The sequence below is a fragment of the Triticum urartu genome, chromosome 1A (genome assembly GCF_056163025.1).
Source record: "Triticum urartu cultivar PI428250 chromosome 1A, HENAU_Tu73, whole genome shotgun sequence".
Lineage (NCBI taxonomy): Eukaryota > Viridiplantae > Streptophyta > Magnoliopsida > Poales > Poaceae > Triticum > Triticum urartu.
In genome coordinates, this window is record NC_141873.1 from 548,375,838 (window position 1) to 548,394,686 (window position 18,849).

The following is an 18,849-nucleotide window of genomic DNA, read 5'->3' on the forward strand; positions in this document are numbered from 1 at the left end:
ATCGTGCTCTATTGTTTGGGGTAGGATTGTCTGACTCAAGTTCGAAGTGACAGGAGACTGTGCGGGTGTCGTTTAGTGCTGTTTCGCCCTGTGTGTGATGCAAGTGGTCAAGTACGACTATAACCATTTAGTTTCTTCATAATAAATTTATTATGATGTCATGGCCATGATTTGAATTGTTTTTTATACTTACGTCCCTCTTGAAAAGATTAGCTATGATAGGATTAAAGCTCTTGCAATATATTGGATTCACATACCAACCGAGAGATGACCTAAACCTAATAACTCCTTTTTTTTTGTGAAATTAACCTTTTTTTGCAAATAGCGAAATTAAACCTTAATTACTCTCTTTATGCAATTTCGGCAAACGAATAATAGTGCTTTTCAATAGTCACATTCGATAGGTGAACTTCTTAATTTCTTAATATTTGTAGTGTGTACATATTCTTATTTACGCAATAGATGCTCTTTGATCATTGCGTGTTTCGAAATGACTAGCCCGCGCAGATGCAGGGACTGATGACTGGTTCTCCCTCGTGGCTCTTCCCGGTCGTGCGTAACGGCAGAAAAAGAGAGAGTGGAAATTTGACGTGGAAGGGAACAAGTCATTAGTCTACAACATGTGATTCCCGCGATCGGACTTCCAAACACACAGTCCCGATCGGCACTGACCAGTGATTCACATGTTTTGCGTTCAACCATGCACGTTTGTTTCCATAAACACGGAGGAAATAATCCTCTTGCTCCAGTCCAATACCCTCGCTCCCGCGGAAACTGGCTTGTATCCGACGGAGCTGTACTCGAGAAAACAACATATTGTCTCTATTTAATCAGCAGCTCCTACCCTGTGTCACCTCATCTTCTCCTCCCTCCCTCCCGTCGCCTCTGCCGCCTGAGCTTTCACCTGTACCCGAAACACTTCACTGCGAGCTGCAACGAGTAGCTGCGCCGCGCGCGTGCACGTCCACCTACGGCGTCTCTCTTCTCCAATGGCGCTCCGAGCATCGTTGCCTTCCGCGTTCCACACGGCCCCGGCCGTTACTCACGCTTCTTGTCGGCGGCAGGTGCGCACGGGCGATTGATCGCCGGGAAAATGGCTTCGAGCTCTTGCCTGTTAACGACTTTGGCATGCGGCCGTTTGCCTTCGGGTTACGTCTCCCGTGCCGGCTCGGCTCGCCGGAGTGTCTGTTTGATCGATGTGTTGCTGACGGGGTGATTATATTTGATGTCGTACGCTTGCAGTTCCAACTCCGTGCGAGCGCTGCGGCCGCGGCTAGCAGCCCCGGCGCCGGCGACGGGAAGGTGGTGATGGGGAAGCAGCCGGCGACGGGCGCGTGGAAGATCGACTACTCCGGCGAGAAGCCGGCGACGCCGCTGCTCGACACCATCAACTACCCCGTCCACATGAAAAACCTCTCCACCACGGTATATATTTTGTCCTCCGGCTATCTCGGGCTGCCTACGTGATCGTCTGATTGATAACAGCAGTCAGCTATCTCATATGGCTTTACATTTGCCATGTAGTCGTTTTTTATGTTTTTTGTCGGACTGTTCGTTTGATAGCAGTGTGCATCTTATCTAAGCAGAGAATGTGTGTTGCTTGTTATGCTTAGCATTCACTTGATACTAGTACATTTTAAGTTAATAAAAATGTTCTTTATGGAAAAAAAGCTAAACAAATAAGATATGTGTTGGCATGGCAGGACTTGGAGCAGCTGTCCGCGGAGCTCCGTGCGGAGATCGTGAACACGGTGTCCAAGACCGGCGGCCATCTCAGCTCAAGCCTTGGGGTGGTGGAGCTGTCGGTGGCGCTGCACCACGTGTTCGACACGCCGGAGGACAAGATCATCTGGGACGTCGGCCACCAGTCCTACCCGCACAAGATCCTCACGGGCCGCCGGTCGCGGATGCACACCATGCGGAAGACCTCTGGCCTCGCCGGGTTCCCCAAGCGCGACGAGAGCGCGCACGACGCATTCGGCGCCGGACACAGCTCCACCAGCATCTCCGCGGCGCTCGGGATGGCCGTCGCGCGTGACCTCCAGGGCAAGCAGAACCACGTCATCTCCGTCATCGGAGACGGCGCCATGACCGCCGGGCAGGCTTACGAGGCCATGAACAACTCCGGCTACCTCGACTCCAACATGATAGTGGTTTTGAACGATAACAAGCAGGTCTCCCTCCCGACGGCCACCCTCGACGGTCCCTCCAAGCCGGTGGGCGCACTCAGCAAGGCTCTCACGAGGCTCCAGTCCAGCACCAAGTTCCGGCGGCTCCGGGAAGCCGCCAAGACCGTCACCAAGCAGATCGGTGACTCGACCCATGAGGTGGCAGCCAAAGTGGATGAGTACGCGCGCGGCATGATGAGCGCCCCGGGCTCATCGCTCTTCGAGGAGCTCGGGCTCTACTATATCGGCCCCGTCGACGGCCACAACCTCGAGGACCTCGTCACCATCTTCGAGAAGGTCAAGTCCATGCCGGCGTCTGGGCCCGTGCTCATCCACATCGTCACGGAGAAGGGGAAGGGGTACCCGCCGGCGGAGGCCGCCGCGGACAAGATGCACGGCGTCGTCAAGTTTGACCCAATGACGGGGAAGCAGTTCAAGACGAAGAGCCCGACGCTGTCGTACACTCAGTACTTCGCCGAGTCGCTAATCCGGGAGGCGGAGGTGGACGATAAGGTGGTGGCGATCCACGCGGCCATGGGCGGCGGCACGGGGCTCAACTACTTCCAGAAGCGGTTCCCGGAGCGGTGCTTCGACGTGGGCATCGCAGAGCAGCACGCCGTGACCTTCGCGGCGGGGCTCGCCGCCGAGGGGATGAAGCCGTTCTGCGCCATCTACTCCTCGTTCCTGCAGCGCGGCTACGACCAGGTGGTGCACGACGTGGACCTGCAGCGGCTGCCGGTGCGCTTCGCCCTCGACAGGGCAGGCCTCGTCGGCGCGGACGGACCCACGCACTGTGGCGCGTTCGACGTCACGTACATGGCCTGCCTGCCGAACATGGTGGTCATGGCGCCCGCCGACGAGGCCGAGCTCATGCACATGGTCGCCACCGCCAGCGCCATCGACGACCGCCCAAGCTGTTTCCGCTTCCCCCGCGGCAACGGCGTGGGCGCCGTGCTGCCTCTCTACAACAGAGGCATCCCCATGCAGGTAGGCAAGGGGAGGGTGCTCGTCGGAGGCAACAGGGTGGCGCTGCTTGGATATGGCACGATGGTGCAGGCCTGCCTCAAGGCGGCGGAGCTGCTGAAGGAGCACGGCGTGTTCATCACCGTCGCCGACGCCCGCTTCTGCAAGCCGCTGGACACGGAGCTCATCCGTGACCTCGCCGCCGAGCACGAGATCCTCGTCACCGCCGAGGAGGGCTCCATCGGAGGCTTCGGTTCCCACGTGGCACACTACCTCAGCCTCAGCGGCCTCCTCGACGGCCCGCTCAAGGTAAGAATAGTACTCCCTCTGTTTTTTTTTTGCATATAAGATTTGATCAAAGCCAAACTTTGTTAACTTTGACTAAGTTTATAAAAAAATATCAAGATTTATAATATGAAATCAATATTGTTAGATGCATCATGAAATTAATTTTCATACCATATAATTTTAGTATTGTAGATGTCGATATTTTCTTCCATAAAGTTGGTTAAATTTTACAAAGTTTGACTTTAACTAGATCTTATATGCAGACTAAAAAAACGAAGGTGTAGACAGTAGTACTGATGGTTTGAGAAGAAGACGGAAACATTCCTGCTTGGAACTTTTGAGGGTCGGTCACTGATGGTTAGATTTGTTTGTTGCAGCTGAGATCGATGTTCCTGCCGGACCGGTACATTGACCACGGCGCCGCGGAAGACCAGATGGAGGAGGCCGGCCTGACGCCAAGGCATATCGCAGCCACGGTGCTGTCCCTGTTGGGTCGGCCACTGGAGGCGCTCCACATCAAGTGATTCAATCAACCAACCAACATGTGTTAGTGTTACACACCTACATCCACAATATGCATCAGCAGAGAAAATAACGGCATTGCTGCTGCTGCTCCCTACTCCCTAACAGTTACATGGATCTTGGAAGGGTGTTCGACAATGCTACAATACTAGGTAGTTGGAGTTGCCATGACAATGTCTGTCAGTGTGTAATTCTTGGCATGTTCTGATGCTTCCAAGTGCGAAGCAGATGAGTTGGAGCGTTTCTTTGAGCCAGAGGATAAGTACTCCCTCTAAGTTTTTATAAGATGTTTAAGGTCACTAAAGTGCTGACATAGAACATCTTATAAAATTTTACAGAGAGGTAGTAGTACATATGCATGCATCCATCCCTTGGGTTTTGTACAGATGGTTATTACAAGTATATTAATTATTCAGACCATGTAATGTAATAGCCTGTCTTTAGTTTATGGATGTGACAATTACAACAAGTTCTTTGATCTCCTAGTAAAAGAGTCACCGCATTGCGGCTTATAGATCGCCTCCTGGTTTTTATCCTAGTGTAGTGCTTGTTTGGATGGAATCATGGGAATGGATGGGTTAGCATTTGGATTGTCGAAGTGGCGCATACTAATTCCTCCTTTCCGTGACTCTAGTGATTTATCTCTGGCGTCGCATGTTGATTGATGCCTAGAGCCGTGTTGAGCTTGTTGTAGTAGAGTCCCCTGTGTGTTTGTGTTTTCTTTCTAAATTTGAAGGTTATTCTAGATTTGTTTCATCTCGTTCATATATATACAACTCTTTTTGCAGTTCAGCAATTTCAGATTTTGAAGACTAATGTGCGGTCATCGGTGGTTTTGTTGAGCCATCAATGCAGAATACTACATCAACTGCCACAATAGGACTTTGATTCCAAATATGCAAATAGATTTACCACAACATTTGGTTCAACATTCCATCTCACCAAATGCAGTTATGAACTGGTAAATTGTAAATACTACAACAAATCATTCATCATAAGATAGTCATCAATGATCATTCAATATAGCCTAGTCAGAAAAATGCTACAACAAACATTAATCCTTCAAGTTCAATATTCATCATTCAATAGTCATCGTTCAACATTCAATATAGTCTACAAATCATTAACATTCACTAGTCATCAATAGTTTCTAGAGGTCTAAGCTGCCCTAGCTGACAAAACAACATCTATGGTGAGTAGAACTACGGTTCTGGGAACATGTTTACCCTCCTCAGTAGACATGGCGCCTCATGAACAATCTTGACCATCCATAGTCCTTACATATCAAAATATTGTGATTCCCCAGGAATACTGCCTCCATGACCAAAAACATCCTCAACTCGAGTGAGTAATGACTGACACGACCAGGGCCGGCCCCTAGGTCGGGCAAAGAGACGGCAACCGCCCGGGGCCCCAAGAGGAGGAGAGCCCCAAATATTATTAAATATAATACTAACCACTATACTATTAAGTCCAAAAGATTATTGCATATGTGTATGATACGTCCATTTTGCATCATGCTTTTATATCGATATTTATTGCATTATGGGCTGTTCCTTCACGTTATGTCACAATACTTATGGCTATTCTCTCTTATTTTACAAGGTTTACATAAGGAGGGAGAATGCCGGCAGCTGGAATTCTGGGCTGAAAAAGGAGCAAATATTAGAGGCCTATTCTGCGCAACTCCAAAAGTCCTGAAACTCCACGGAATATCTTAAAAAAAATAAAGAAAAATCCTCACCAAAGATGAAGTCCAGGGGCCCACACCCTGCTCACGAGGGTTGGGGGGGGGCGCCCCCCTCCTAGGGCGCGCCCCCTACCTCGTGGGCCCCCTGGTGGGTCTCCGATGCCCATCTTCTGCTATATGAAGTCTTTCGATGAGAAAAAAATCAGAAGGAACCTTTCGGGACGAAACTCCGCCGCCACGAGGCGGAACCTTGGCGGAACCAATCTAGAGCTCCGGCAGAGCTGTTCTGCCGGGGATACTTCCCTCCGAGAGGGGGAAATCATCACCATCGTCATCACCAATGCTCCTCTCATCGGGAGAGGGAAATCTCCGTCAACATCTTCACCAGCACCATCTCATCTCCAAACCCTAGTTCATCTCTTGTATCCAATTCTTGTCTCAAAGTCCAGGATTTGTGCTAGTAGGTTGCTAGTAGTGTTGATAGATGCAAAGGTGTCCCGATGTTTCGATGAGATGGTGGCTATCGTTTTCTGTGGGAGTCGATCTTGACGATCCGACTACGATCGTGCGAGACGTCGCGCCTTAGCAATCGCTAAACCAACTTCCGAGGGGTTATTGACCACGCCGGAGCACGATCAACCTGACCACGAGGGCCTGTTTCCTGCGAGCAAACGAAGAACAAGCAAGAAACTGAGATTGCAATCTGGATATTGCGAATATAAGATGAAAGCTTTATTGATCAAGGTGGGGTTCTGTGACGTCTTGGTCTGGTCGTTGGACACAAACGAAGTACGTGAAGTTGCAGCTATGGCGAACTTTTAATCTAAACAAAACCCCAAGGAAAAAGCTACTAGATGGATCTACTTATATAGGAGCAAGGGGTGGCGGCCAAGGAGGTGGGAAGATGTCCCAAGGCAGCCTAAAACTAACCCTAGGTCGTACAAGGCTCATGGGCCCAAGTGGAGGTGATGCAACACCTTTGGGCTTGTAGTTTGACTCGGATTCTGCTGCAACATCAGATTGTTTCGTCCGTAACTCAACGCTCCGGATGAATTTGAAGGTGAATCCAATTGGGTTGGAAAGATCACGAAATCTAGTTTCCAACAAAAAAAGAATCACCCAATTCGGAGTCCGTATGAAAAAGTTGTTGGCGTTTTGAGTCAGGTATGTCTGTGCAGTCCGAATCTGAATCCAGAACGTGAGAGACTTGGACTCTATCTTCTCTTGGCCCAAAAGTGACGTGAGAGGACTTTTTGAACACAACCTAAACTTATCCTTTTCCCTTGTCTTCATATGTGGATTGTACAAATGTCCCATACACCTGCAATTAGACAAAACAGAAAAGTGTGTGAAGTATTTTTGTTCTGGATAACATAAATAGATTATTGAATAGTTTGCATTAGAAATCACCTGACAAATATGCATGTATGCAATATTTTTGGTCGTATCCAAGGTAGTCATGTCCTCATCATCCTCCCCTTTTTGAAAACAAAGCCGTCCTCGGCATTGCTTAATCTGAAATGTGGCTAACAAAAGAGACAAGGTGTACATATTGTATATGTATATGTCATCCATTTTAACTTCCCTTGATTTTTGCACATATGTCACATGTATACATGAGTAACTTTCATTGTTCATAAAATCTAAAGCCAAAAAATTATCACAAGAAGTAGAAGGCATGAAAATATTGGAACTCAGTTTGCACATATAAGTGAAGCTCTTATTCACTTCAAAAGATTGGCAATGTTCATCATTAAACCATCCTAACTTCGATGAATAAACCTTACTTGCATCAAATTTACATGCTACAACATGCTTAAATAAGCAAACATGCAATAAGTCATTGGACACAGAATCATCATCAAGATTAGAGGTCATATCAAAATGATTAAACATTGGTTCTTTTGCATCAACAGTTAATTCAATGGGTGCACTCAAAATTGTTGATATTTCAGTTGTTTGATCACATGACGCATTCATGACAGTAACAAGAGTCTCTAAAATAGGTGGTGTGCTCAAATCAACAGGTAACTCAACACATGATGCATTCAAGTTAACTAGGCATGCTTCATTCTCATGTGAAGTTATATCATCAATACCTTTACTGTTACCTCGCAGAGATGTAGCTGATGTAGGTACAGACGTTGACAATGTACCATACTCTTGAGATGATATTGCACTCACAATCCGAGGTGGGGCTGCTCTAGTAGGTGCAATAGTGGAGTAACCAACCGGCGATGGTGAGCATGAACTGGAATAGTAGTTGTTGTAGTCACCCAATGCATCCTCCTGTATCTGTCTCTCAAAGGTACAAGCACGGACATACATACCAGTAATGCAACGAGGAATATACCGAAATCTTGCCTGAATATCATGGTTCAAACCACCAAAAAATCTATTCATTGTATCATCCTCAGATTCTTCTATGTCACAATGATGCATATAAGATTTGAACTCTTGGTAGTAAGCATGAACAGTGTTACTGCCTTGTTTTAATTGCTCCAATTTGCAACGCAATTCACGACGATAGTAAGGAGGAAAAAATTGTTATCTCATTACAGCTTTCAAAACTTTCCAAGTTGTGGGTTGGTTATCAATGTTTTTCTTACAATGTACACTCCACCAAACAGAAGCAAAACCAGTAAATGCTCTAATGGTAGCTCGTACTCTCTCAAGTTCAGAAAAATCATGGTGACTAAAAACTTGTTCTACTTCAAGCTCCCAAGCTAGATAAATAGAAGGATTAAATCTACCCTCAAATGATGGTAAAGAGATAACCTGACCATATGCTTGTGTGTGTTGTCCCAACTCTCGTGATGGTGAAGATGTGTCCGTCGTCCAAGAACTTCTATCTCTGGAACCTGTCATGATTAGTAGAAACAAGAACCAAAATTCGAGAATAATGTTCCTATGAACTACTAGGATGTGGTTGTAAAGTGCTCACAGTAAAGCAAATATCAATATCTTACAAGTTCTTACCATGCGGCAGGTGGTGACAGGCAACCAGCGGTGTCAAATAACTCCGAAGATTGTGTAAAGCGATTGCCAGGGGAACGTGCGTATACACGGTGTAGAAATATGTGGAGCTGGGTTGGCTATATATGGTAGCAAAAGATTAGCAATAATCAATTCAGAGATGCAATGTTGAATAAACGCTCAACGACGGTACTGTGCTGGTCCTAGGCTAGACCGAACTAGAGACGCAAGCCTAGAACACTAATGAGGTCACGTCGTAGCACAACCAGCATCAATGAAGGATACTAAGTAGCTCTGGACAGCAAGATATAAGTGAAGATCACAACGGCAGTAAAGATAATGATGTGAAACAACAGCCAAGTTGTTTTACTGAACAGTGCACAAAACAGATTTCAATCCGAATTCAACTACGAGATTGAGTCTAAAAAGATCCGAATTTTGTTTTTTTTTCTCTTTTTTTTTTCTCGCACTTTTTTTTCTTTCTCTCCTTTTTTTCTCTGACTTTTTTTTCTCTCGTTTTTTTTCTCTCTTTTTTTCTCCCTCTTTCCAAAACAAACTAGATAAGATGCAGATTGGATCAAGTGAAGATGTGAACGATCTCAACTATTATTATGACAATGAATGGTGGGTAGCACGTGGTGGAAATTGATGGATGGGTGGTGGACAGCGGAAGAGATAATGATGCAGCGGTGGCGTGACTAATGTGAACAGAACTCGAAACTCTAAACGAACTAGACACTAAGACCAGCAACTCGACACGACGATGCAACCGATAATTCAACTATGCAAGCAATGAAAAGAAAATTGCAAAGGCTCAGACTGGCTTGGACCAAGGATGAATAGATCTAACTCTTTTTTGTGGCTTTTTCTTGGACAATAGGTATGAAAATAAATCTAATCTAGGAAAACTGGAAATTCGCACCGAGCAACCTGAAAACTGATACCACTTGATAGAGGCGAGGGTGTCCCGATCTTTCGATGAGATGATAACTATCGATTTGGTGGAGACGACTTTGACGATCCGACTACAAACGTGCACGACGTTGCGCCTTAGCAATCGCTAAACCAATCTCCTGAGGTTACTGACGATGCCGAAAGCACGGTCAGCCTGACCACGAAGGTCTATTCCTGCAAGCAATCGAAGAACGAGCAAGAATATGATAAAGCAATCTGAATATTGCAAATATATATGAGGTATTGATAATGGTGGGGATCCGTAAGCGGTCTTGGTCTGGTCGTTGGACACAAACGAAGTACACGAAGTTGCAATGGCTAACTTTTAACTAAACAAATCCCAAGGAAAAAGCTACTAGATGGATCTACTTATATAGGAGCAAGGGGTGGCGGCCAAGGAGGTGGGAAGATGTCCCAAGGCAGCCTAAAACTAACCCTAGGTCGTACAAGGCTCATGGGCCCAAGTGGAGGTGATGCAACACCTTTGGGCTTGTAGTTTGACTCGGATTCTGCTGCAACATCAGATTGTTTCGTCCGTAACTCAACGCTCCGGATGAATTTGAAGGTGAATCCAATTGGGTTGGAAAGATCACGAAATCTAGTTTCCAACAAAAAAAGAATCACCCAATTCGGAGTCCGTATGAAAAAGTTGTTGGCGTTTTGAGTCAGGTATGTCTGTGCAGTCCGAATCTGAATCCAGAACGTGAGAGACTTGGACTCTATCTTCTCTTGGCCCAAAAGTGACGTGAGAGGACTTTTTGAACACAACCTAAACTTATCCTTTTCCCTTGTCTTCATATGTGGATTGTACAAATGTCCCATACACCTGCAATTAGACAAAACAGAAAAGTGTGTGAAGTATTTTTGTTCTGGATAACATAAATAGATTATTGAATAGTTTGCATTAGAAATCACCTGACAAATATGCATGTATGCAATATTTTTGGTCGTATCCAAGGTAGTCATGTCCTCATCAGTCTCCGATGCCCATCTTCTGCTATATGAAGTCTTTCGATGAGAAAAAAATCAGAAGGAACCTTTCGGGACGAAACTCCGCCGCCACGAGGCGGAACCTTGGCGGAACCAATCTAGAGCTCCGGCAGAGCTGTTCTGCCGGGGATACTTCCCTCCGAGAGGGGGAAATCATCACCATCGTCATCACCAACGCTCCTCTCATCGGGAGAGGGAAATCTCCGTCAACATCTTCACCAGCACCATCTCATCTCCAAACCCTAGTTCATCTCTTGTATCCAATTCTTGTCTCAAAGTCCAGGATTTGTGCTAGTAGGTTGCTAGTAGTGTTGATTACTCCTTGTAGTTGATACTAGTTGGTTTATTTGGTGGAAGATCATATGTTCAGATCCTTTATGCATATTATTATCCCTCTGATTATGAACATGAATATGCTTTGTGAGTAGTTACGTTTGTTCCCGAGGACAAGGGAGAAGTCTTGCTATTAGTAGTCATGTGAATTTGGTATTCGTTTGATATTTTGATAAGATGTATGTTGTCTAGCCTCTAGTGGTGTTATGTGAACGTCGACTACATAACACTTCACCATTATTTGGGCCTAGAGGAAGGCATTGGGAAGTAATAAGTAGATGATGGGTTGCTAGAGTGACAGAAGCTTAAATCCTAGTTTATGCGTTGCTTCGTAAGGGGCTGATTTGGATCCACATGTTTCATGCTATGGTTAGGTTTACCTTAATACTTTTGTTGTAGTTGCGGATGCTTGCAACAGGGGTTAATCATAAGTGGGATGCTTGTTCAAGTAAGAACAGCACCCAAGCACCGGTCCACCCACATATCAAATTATCAAAGTACCGAACGCGAATCATATGAACGTGATGAAAACTAGCTTGACGATATTCCCATGTGTCCTCGGGAGCGCTTTTCATATTATAAGAGTTTGTTCCGGCTTGTCCTTTGCTACAAAAAGGATTGGGCCACCTTGCTGCACTTTATTTACTTTTGTCACTTGTTGCTCGTTACAATTTATCTTATCACAAAACTATCTGTTACCACTTATTTCAGTACTTGCAGAGAATACCTTACTGAAAACCGCTTATCATTTCCTTCTGCTCCTCGTTGGGTTCGACACTCTTACTTATCGAAAGGACTACGATAGATCCCCTATACTTGTGGGTCATCAAGACTCTTTTCTGGCGCCGTTGCCGGGGAGTGTAGCGCCTTTGGTAAGGAAAAATTTATATAGTGTGCTGAAATTTACTGTCACTTGTTACTATGGAAAGTAATTCTCTGAGGGGCTTGTTCAGGGTATCTTCACCCCATCCAGCAGAGCAAAGAGTTGCTCCTCAACCTACTGAACCTATTGAAAATGAAACTCCTTTTGAATTTCCTTCGGGTATGATGGAAAAACTGCTAGCTAATCCTTTTACAGGAGATGGAACAAAGCATCCTGATGAGCACTTAATATATGTGGATGAAGTTTGTGGGTTATTTAAGCTTGCAGGTATACCCGATGATGTTGCTAAGAAGAAGGTCTTCCCTTTATCTTTGAAGGGAGACGCATTGATATGGTATAGGCTATGTGATGATACGAGATCATGGAACTATAAAAGATTGAAATTGGAATTTCATCAAAAGTATTACCCTATGCATCTTGTTCATCGTGATCGCAATTATATATATAATTTTTGGCCTCGCAAAGGAGAAAGCATCGCTCAAGCTTTGGGGAGGCTTAAATCAATGTTATATTCATGCCCCAATCATGGGTTTTCAAGGGAAACAATTATTCAAAATTTGTATGCTCGGCTTTCTGAAAACAATCACACCATGCTCGATACTTCTTGTGCTGGCTCTTTTATGATGAAGACTATTGAATTCAAATGGGACTTATTGGATAGAATTAAACGCAACTCTGAAGATTGGGACCTCGACGAAGGTAAGGAGTCAGGTATGACACCTAAGTTTGATTGTGTTAAATCTTTTATGGATACCGATATTTTCCGTAAGTTTAGCACTAAATATGGACTTGACTCTGAGATAGTAGCTTCTTTCTGTGAATCTTTTGCTACTTATGTTGATCTCCCCAAGGAGAAGTGGTTTAAATATCATCCTCCCACAGAAGTAAAAGTAGCTGCACCTATTAAAGTTGAAGAAAAGACTGTCACTTATAATGATCCTATTGTTCCTACTTCGTATGTTGAGAAACCACCTTTCCCTGTTAGAATAAAGGATCATGCTAAAGCTTCAACTGTTGTTCGTAAAAGCAATATGAGAACTTATTTACCTCCTGAGCAAGTTAAAGTAGAACCTAATATTGCTATTGTTAAAGATCTCTTGTCTGATAATATTGATGGGCATGTTATTCAGTTCAATGGTGAAACTGCTAGAATTGCTAAACCTTGTGCTAAAGATAAACATAGACCTGTGGTAGGCGTGCCTGTTATTTCTGTTAAAATAGGAGATCATTGTTATCATGGCTTATGTGATATGGGTGCTAGTGCTAGTGTTATACCACATACTTTATACGAAGAAATTAAGCATGAAATTGCACCTGCTGAGTTAGAAGGTATTGATGTCACAATTAAACTTGCCAATAGAGATACTATTTCACCAATTAGGATTGTTAGATATGTTGAAGTCTTGTGTGGGAAAACTAAATATTCTGCTGACTTTCTTGTTCTCACTTCTCCACAAGATTTTGTCCCATTATATTTGGTAGACCCTTCTTGAACACTGTTAATGCTAGGATAGACTGCGAAAAGAATGTTGTTACTATTGGCTTGGATGATATGGTTCATGAGTTTAATTTCTCTAAATTCAGTAAACAACATCGTGAGGAAGAATTACCTAGTAAGTGAAATTATTGGTCTTGCTTCTATTGCCGTACCTCCTAGTGATCCTTTAGAACATTATTTGCTAGACCATGAAAATGATATGTTCATGAATGAAAGAAGGGAAATAGATGAAGTATTCTTTAAACAGGAACCTATTCTGCAACACAATTTGCCTGTTGAAATTTTAGGGGATCCTCCTCCACCCAAGGGTGATCCCGTGTTTGAGCTTAAACCGTTGCCTGATAATCTTAAATATGCTTATCTTGATGAAAAGAAGATATATCCTGTTATTATTAGTGCTAACCTTTCAGAGCATGAAGAAGAAAGATTATTGAAAACTCTGAAGAAGCACCGTGCTGCTATTGGATATACTCTTGATGATCTTAAGGGCATTAGTCCCACTCTATGTCAACATAAAATAAATTTGGAAGCAGATGCCAAACCAGTTCATGACCCTTAACGACGTTTGAATCCTAAAATGAAAGAAGTGGTAAGAAAAGAAATACTCAAGCTTCTGGAGGCAGGTATAATTTATCCCGTTGCTGATAGCCAGTGGGTAAGTCCTGTCCATTGTGTCCCTAAAAAGGGAGGTATTACTGTTGTTCCTAATGATAAATATGAATTGATCCCGCAAAGAATTATTATAGGTTATAGGATGGTAATTGATTTTCGCAAATTGAATAAGGCTACTAAGAAAGATCATTACCCCTTACCTTTTATTGATCAAATGCTAGAAAGATTATGCAAACATACACATTACTGCTTTCTAGATGGTTATTCTGGTTTCTCTCAAATACCTGTGTCGGCTAGAGATCAATCAAAGACTACTTTTACATGCCCTTTTGGTACTTTTGCTTATAGACGTATGCCTTTTGGTCTATGTAATGCACCTGCTACCTTTTAAAGATGCATGATGGCTATATTCTCTGACTTTTGTGAAAAGATTTGTGAGGTTTTCATGGACGAATTTTCCGTCTATGGTTCCTCTTTTGATGATTGCTTGAGAAATCTTGATCGAGTTTCGCAGAGATGTGAAGAAACTAATCTTGTCTTGAATTGGGAAAAGTGCCACTTTATGGTTAATGAAGGTATTGTCTTGGGGCATAAAGTTTCTGAAAGAGGTATTGAAGTTGATAGAGCCAAGGTTGATGCTATTGAAAAGATGCCATGTCCCAAGGACATCAAAGGTATAAGAAGTTTCCTTGGTCACGCCGGATTTTATAGGAGGTTCATTAAGGACTTCTAAAAAAATTCTCGGCCTCTGACTAATTTATTGCAGAAAGATATACCATTTGTCTTTGATGATGATTGTGTAGAAGCATTTGAAATACTTAAGAAAGCATTAGTCTCTGCACCTGTTGTTCAGCCACTTGACTGGAATTTACCCTTTGAAATTATGTGTGATGCTAGTGATTATGCTGTAGGTGCTGTTCTAGGGCAAAGAGTTGATAAGAAATTAAATGTTATCCATTATACTAGTAAGACTCTAGACACCGCTCAAAGAAATTATGCTACTACTGAAAAGGAACTTTTAGCAGTTGTATTTGCTTGTGATAAGTTCAGACCTTATATTGTTGATTCTAAAGTAACTATTCACACTGATCATGCTGCTATTAAATATCTTATGGAAAAGAAAGATGCTAAACCTAGACTTATTAGATGGGTTCTCCTGCTGCAAGAATTTGATTTGCATATTGTTGATAGAAAAGGAGCTGAGAACCCCGTTGCAGACAACTTATCTAGGTTAGAGAATGTTCTTGATGACCCACTACCTATTGATGATAGCTTTCCTGATGAACAATTAAATGTTATAAGTACTTCTCTTAGTACTCCATGGTATGCTGATTATGCTAATTATATTGTTGCTAAATTCATACCACCTAGTTTCACATACCAACAAAAGAAAAAGTTTTTCTATGATTTGAGACATTACTTTTGGGATGACCCACATCTTTATAAAGAAGGAGTAGATGGTGTTATTAGACGTTGTGTACCTGAGCATGAACAGGAACAAATCCTACGCAAGTGCCACGCCGAAGCTTATGGAGGACACCACGCTGGAGATAGAACTGCACATAAGGTATTGCAATCCGGTTTTTATTGGCCTACTCTCTTCAAGGATGCCCGTAAGTTTGTTTTGTCTTGTGATGAATGCCAAAGAATTGGTAATATTAGTAGACGTCAAGAAATGCCTATGAATTATTCACTTGTTATTGAACCATTTGATGTTTGGGGCTTTGATTATATGGGACCTTTTCCTGCCTCTAATGGATATACACATATTCTAGTTGCTGTTGATTACGTTACTAAGTGGGTAGAAGCTATTCGAACTAGTAGTGCTGATCATAACACTTCTATTAAAATGCTTAAAGAAGTTATTTTTCCGAGATTTGGAGTCCCTAGATATTTAATGACTGATGGTGGTTCACACTTTATTCATGGTGCTTTCCATAAAATGCTTGCTAAGTATGACGTTAATCATAGAATTGCATCGCCTTATCACCCTCAGTCTAGTGGTCAAGTAGAATTGAGTAACAGAGAGCTCAAATTAATTTTGCAAAAGACTGTTAATAGGTCTAGAAAGAATTGGTCCAAGAAACTTGATGATGCATTATGGGCATATAGAACTGCATATAAAAATCCTATGGGTATGTCTCCGTATAAAATGGTTTATGGAAAAGCATGTCACTTACCTCTCGAACTAGAACATAAGGCATATTGGGCTATTAAAGAGCTCAACTATGATTTCAAACTTGCTGGTGAGAAGAGGTTATTTGATATTAGCTCACTTGATGAATGGAGAACCCAAGCTTATGAAAATGCCAAGTTGTTTAAAGAAAAAGTTAAAAGATGGCATGACAAAAGGATACAAAAGCGTGAGTTTAATGTAGGTGATTATGTATTGCTATACAACTCTCGTTTAAGATTTTTTGCAGGAAAACTTCTCTCTAAATGGGAAGGCCCCTACATCATCGAGTTGGTCTATCGTTCCGGTGCCATAAAAATCCACAACTTCGAAGGCACAAATCCGAAGGTGGTAAACGGTCAAAGAATTAAACACTGTATCTCAGGTAATCCCATAAATGTTGAAACCAATATTATTGAAACCATAACCCCGGAGGAATACATAAGGGACACCTTCCAGACTGTTTCAGACTCCGAAAAGGAATAGGTATGTGGTACGGTAAGTAAACCGACTCCAAAACAAATTTTAAGGCAATATTTCTCCATTTTGGAATATTTAGAAAAATAGAAAAATAAGTAGCAGTCCGGGAAGGACACGAGGGCCCCACGAGGGTGATGGGCGCCCCCTACCCCTCTGGGCGCGCCCCTACCTCGTGAGCACCTCGTGTGCCTTCCGGACTCTGTTTTCTTGCACATTACGTATTTTGGTCGGTAAAAAATCATTATATATACTCCCGAAGGTTTTGACTCCCGTATCACGCAATTATCCTCTGTTTTCGTTTTGAGCTGTTGCTGCTGCAGATTAGAGCAAGATGTCTTCTCAAGAGTCAGTCGGGGAGAGTCGGGTATCTAATCCGGCATCGGAACCAAGGGCAAACAGCGATGCTGACCACTTCGGGCTAGCAACGGAGGAAGAGATGGAGGCTGACTTGATGAGGGTAGATGCCATGGAGGATCAAGAAGTCACCTCTCACTTCCGAGCTGGATTCACGATGGGGGAACTACAGAGCTCAGCTATTCCAAACTCGGTTATCCCTTCCAATGTTAGATTTCTTTCGTATGAAAATATGAAGAGGAGTGTCACTTGTTCTCCCGCAGCTATGCAACACCCTTGGGTGCAAGGAGCTTTAGCCGTCACAGGAAAGCTTCGTAAGGAAATAATGGACCTCAAGCAGCAAGTCAATAAGCTCGAGGAGGAGAACCGCATCCTGAGTGGAATCATCGCCAAGAATATTACACCAACAACAAAGAAAGAGATATAATCACACGGGTATGGGCACTCCCCTTGGCAACTGCCAAGCTTGGGGGAGGTGCCCCGGTATCGTATCACAATCACATCTCCTATCTTTACCGTTTTTCTTAGTTCGATCCTATCAGTAGTATCTTGATCTAGTAGAATAAAATTTATGGCATGATCTAGTTTTGAGTTTTGCTTTATGATCTCTCTATGTAATCGAGTCTGTGAGCTATATATAATAAAGATTAGTGTTGAGTCAAGGGCTTGATTATTTTGCCATGATCTTGGGTGAATAAAATAAAAGAAAAGGAGAAAAAGAATAAAAAGAAGCAACTAGTTCATATTGATCTTATTGAGAGTAATGACTTCACATAGAAAGAGTATGATGATTTAAAGTTGTTGGGAGTTGGCAGACATAGCTTGGGTCATCGTTGCAATTAATAGGAAGTAATAAGGAAAGATAGGTTTCACATATAGATATATTATCATTGACATCTTTTATATTGGAAGCACTCATTAAAATATGACATGCTAAAGAGTTGATGTTGGACAAGGAAGACAACGTAATGAGTTATGTTTTCTTATATCTGAGATAAAGTATTTTGTCATGGATCCTCTAACATGTTGAGCTTGCCTTTCCCCCTCATGCTAGCCAAATTCTCAGCACCAAGTAGAGATACTACTTGTGCTTCCAAATACCCTTAAACCAGTTTTGCCATGAGAGTCCACCATATCTACCTATGGATTGAGTAAGATCCTTCAAGTAAGTTGTCATCGGTGCAAAGCAATAAAAATTGCTCTAAATATGTATGATTGATTGGTGTGGGAGAAATAAGCTTTATACGATCTTGTGATGTGAAAGTAATAAAAGCGACAGACTGCATAATAAAGGTTCATATCACAAGGGGCAATATAAAGTGACGTTCTTTCGCATTGAGATTTTGTGCGTCCAACCATAAAAGCGCATGGCAACCTCTGCTTCCCTCTGCGAAGGGCCTATCTCTTATTATTATCTTCTACCTTATGCAAGAGTCATGGTGATCTTCACCTTTCTTTTTATTTTATCCTTTGGCAAGCCCAGCATGTTGGAAAGAACATGATATATATATCTAATTGGATGTAGGGGAGCATGAATTATTATTGTTGACATTACCCTTGAGGTAAAAGGTTGTGGGGCAAAACTATAAGCCCCTATCTTTCTCTGTGTCCGATTAAAACTTCATAACCACAAGTATTGCGTGAGTGTTAGCAATTATGAAGGACTAAATGATAGTTGAGTATGTGGACTTGCTTTTTAGCTTTGACATAGACTCTTTCCGATGTTATGATAAATTGCAATTGCTTCAATGACTGAGCTTATAGTTTGTTGGTGCTCAATAAGGTTTCTGATTCATACTTTTGCATTGTGAATTGATCATCACTTGAATATAAGTAATCATATGACAAAATCTATATATGTTGCTATTATGAGAATAATCATGATGCCTTCATGTCTGTATTTTATTTTTTTATCGACGCCTCTACCTCTAAACATGAGGACATATTTATTGTTATCGGCTTTTC

At 42.9% G+C, this 18,849-nt stretch overlaps 1 protein-coding gene across 1 annotated transcript; it reads left to right on the plus strand.

Annotated features, from left to right (window-relative positions):
* Nucleotides 1–810: 810 nt before the first annotated feature.
* On the plus strand, nucleotides 811–4,453 carry LOC125528366 (putative 1-deoxy-D-xylulose-5-phosphate synthase 2, chloroplastic). The gene is made up of 4 exons (XM_048692844.2): nucleotides 811–1,064; nucleotides 1,243–1,425; nucleotides 1,704–3,440; nucleotides 3,797–4,453. The coding sequence occupies exons 1-4, from the start codon at nucleotides 990–992 to the stop codon at nucleotides 3,941–3,943; spliced, it is 2,142 nt and encodes a 713-aa protein (XP_048548801.2). The 5' UTR covers nucleotides 811–989; the 3' UTR covers nucleotides 3,944–4,453.
* The last annotated feature ends 14,396 nt before the right edge of the window (nucleotides 4,454–18,849 follow it).

Coding starts and splice junctions, on each gene's coding strand:
- LOC125528366 (XM_048692844.2), top strand. CDS start 990: ATGGCGCTCCGAGCATCGTTGCCTTCCGCGTTCCACACGGCCCCGGCC. Junction 1,426..1,703: donor TGAAAAACCTCTCCACCACG/GTATATATTTTG, acceptor TTGGCATGGCAG/GACTTGGAGCAGCTGTCCGC. Junction 3,441..3,796: donor TCCTCGACGGCCCGCTCAAG/GTAAGAATAGTA, acceptor TGTTTGTTGCAG/CTGAGATCGATGTTCCTGCC.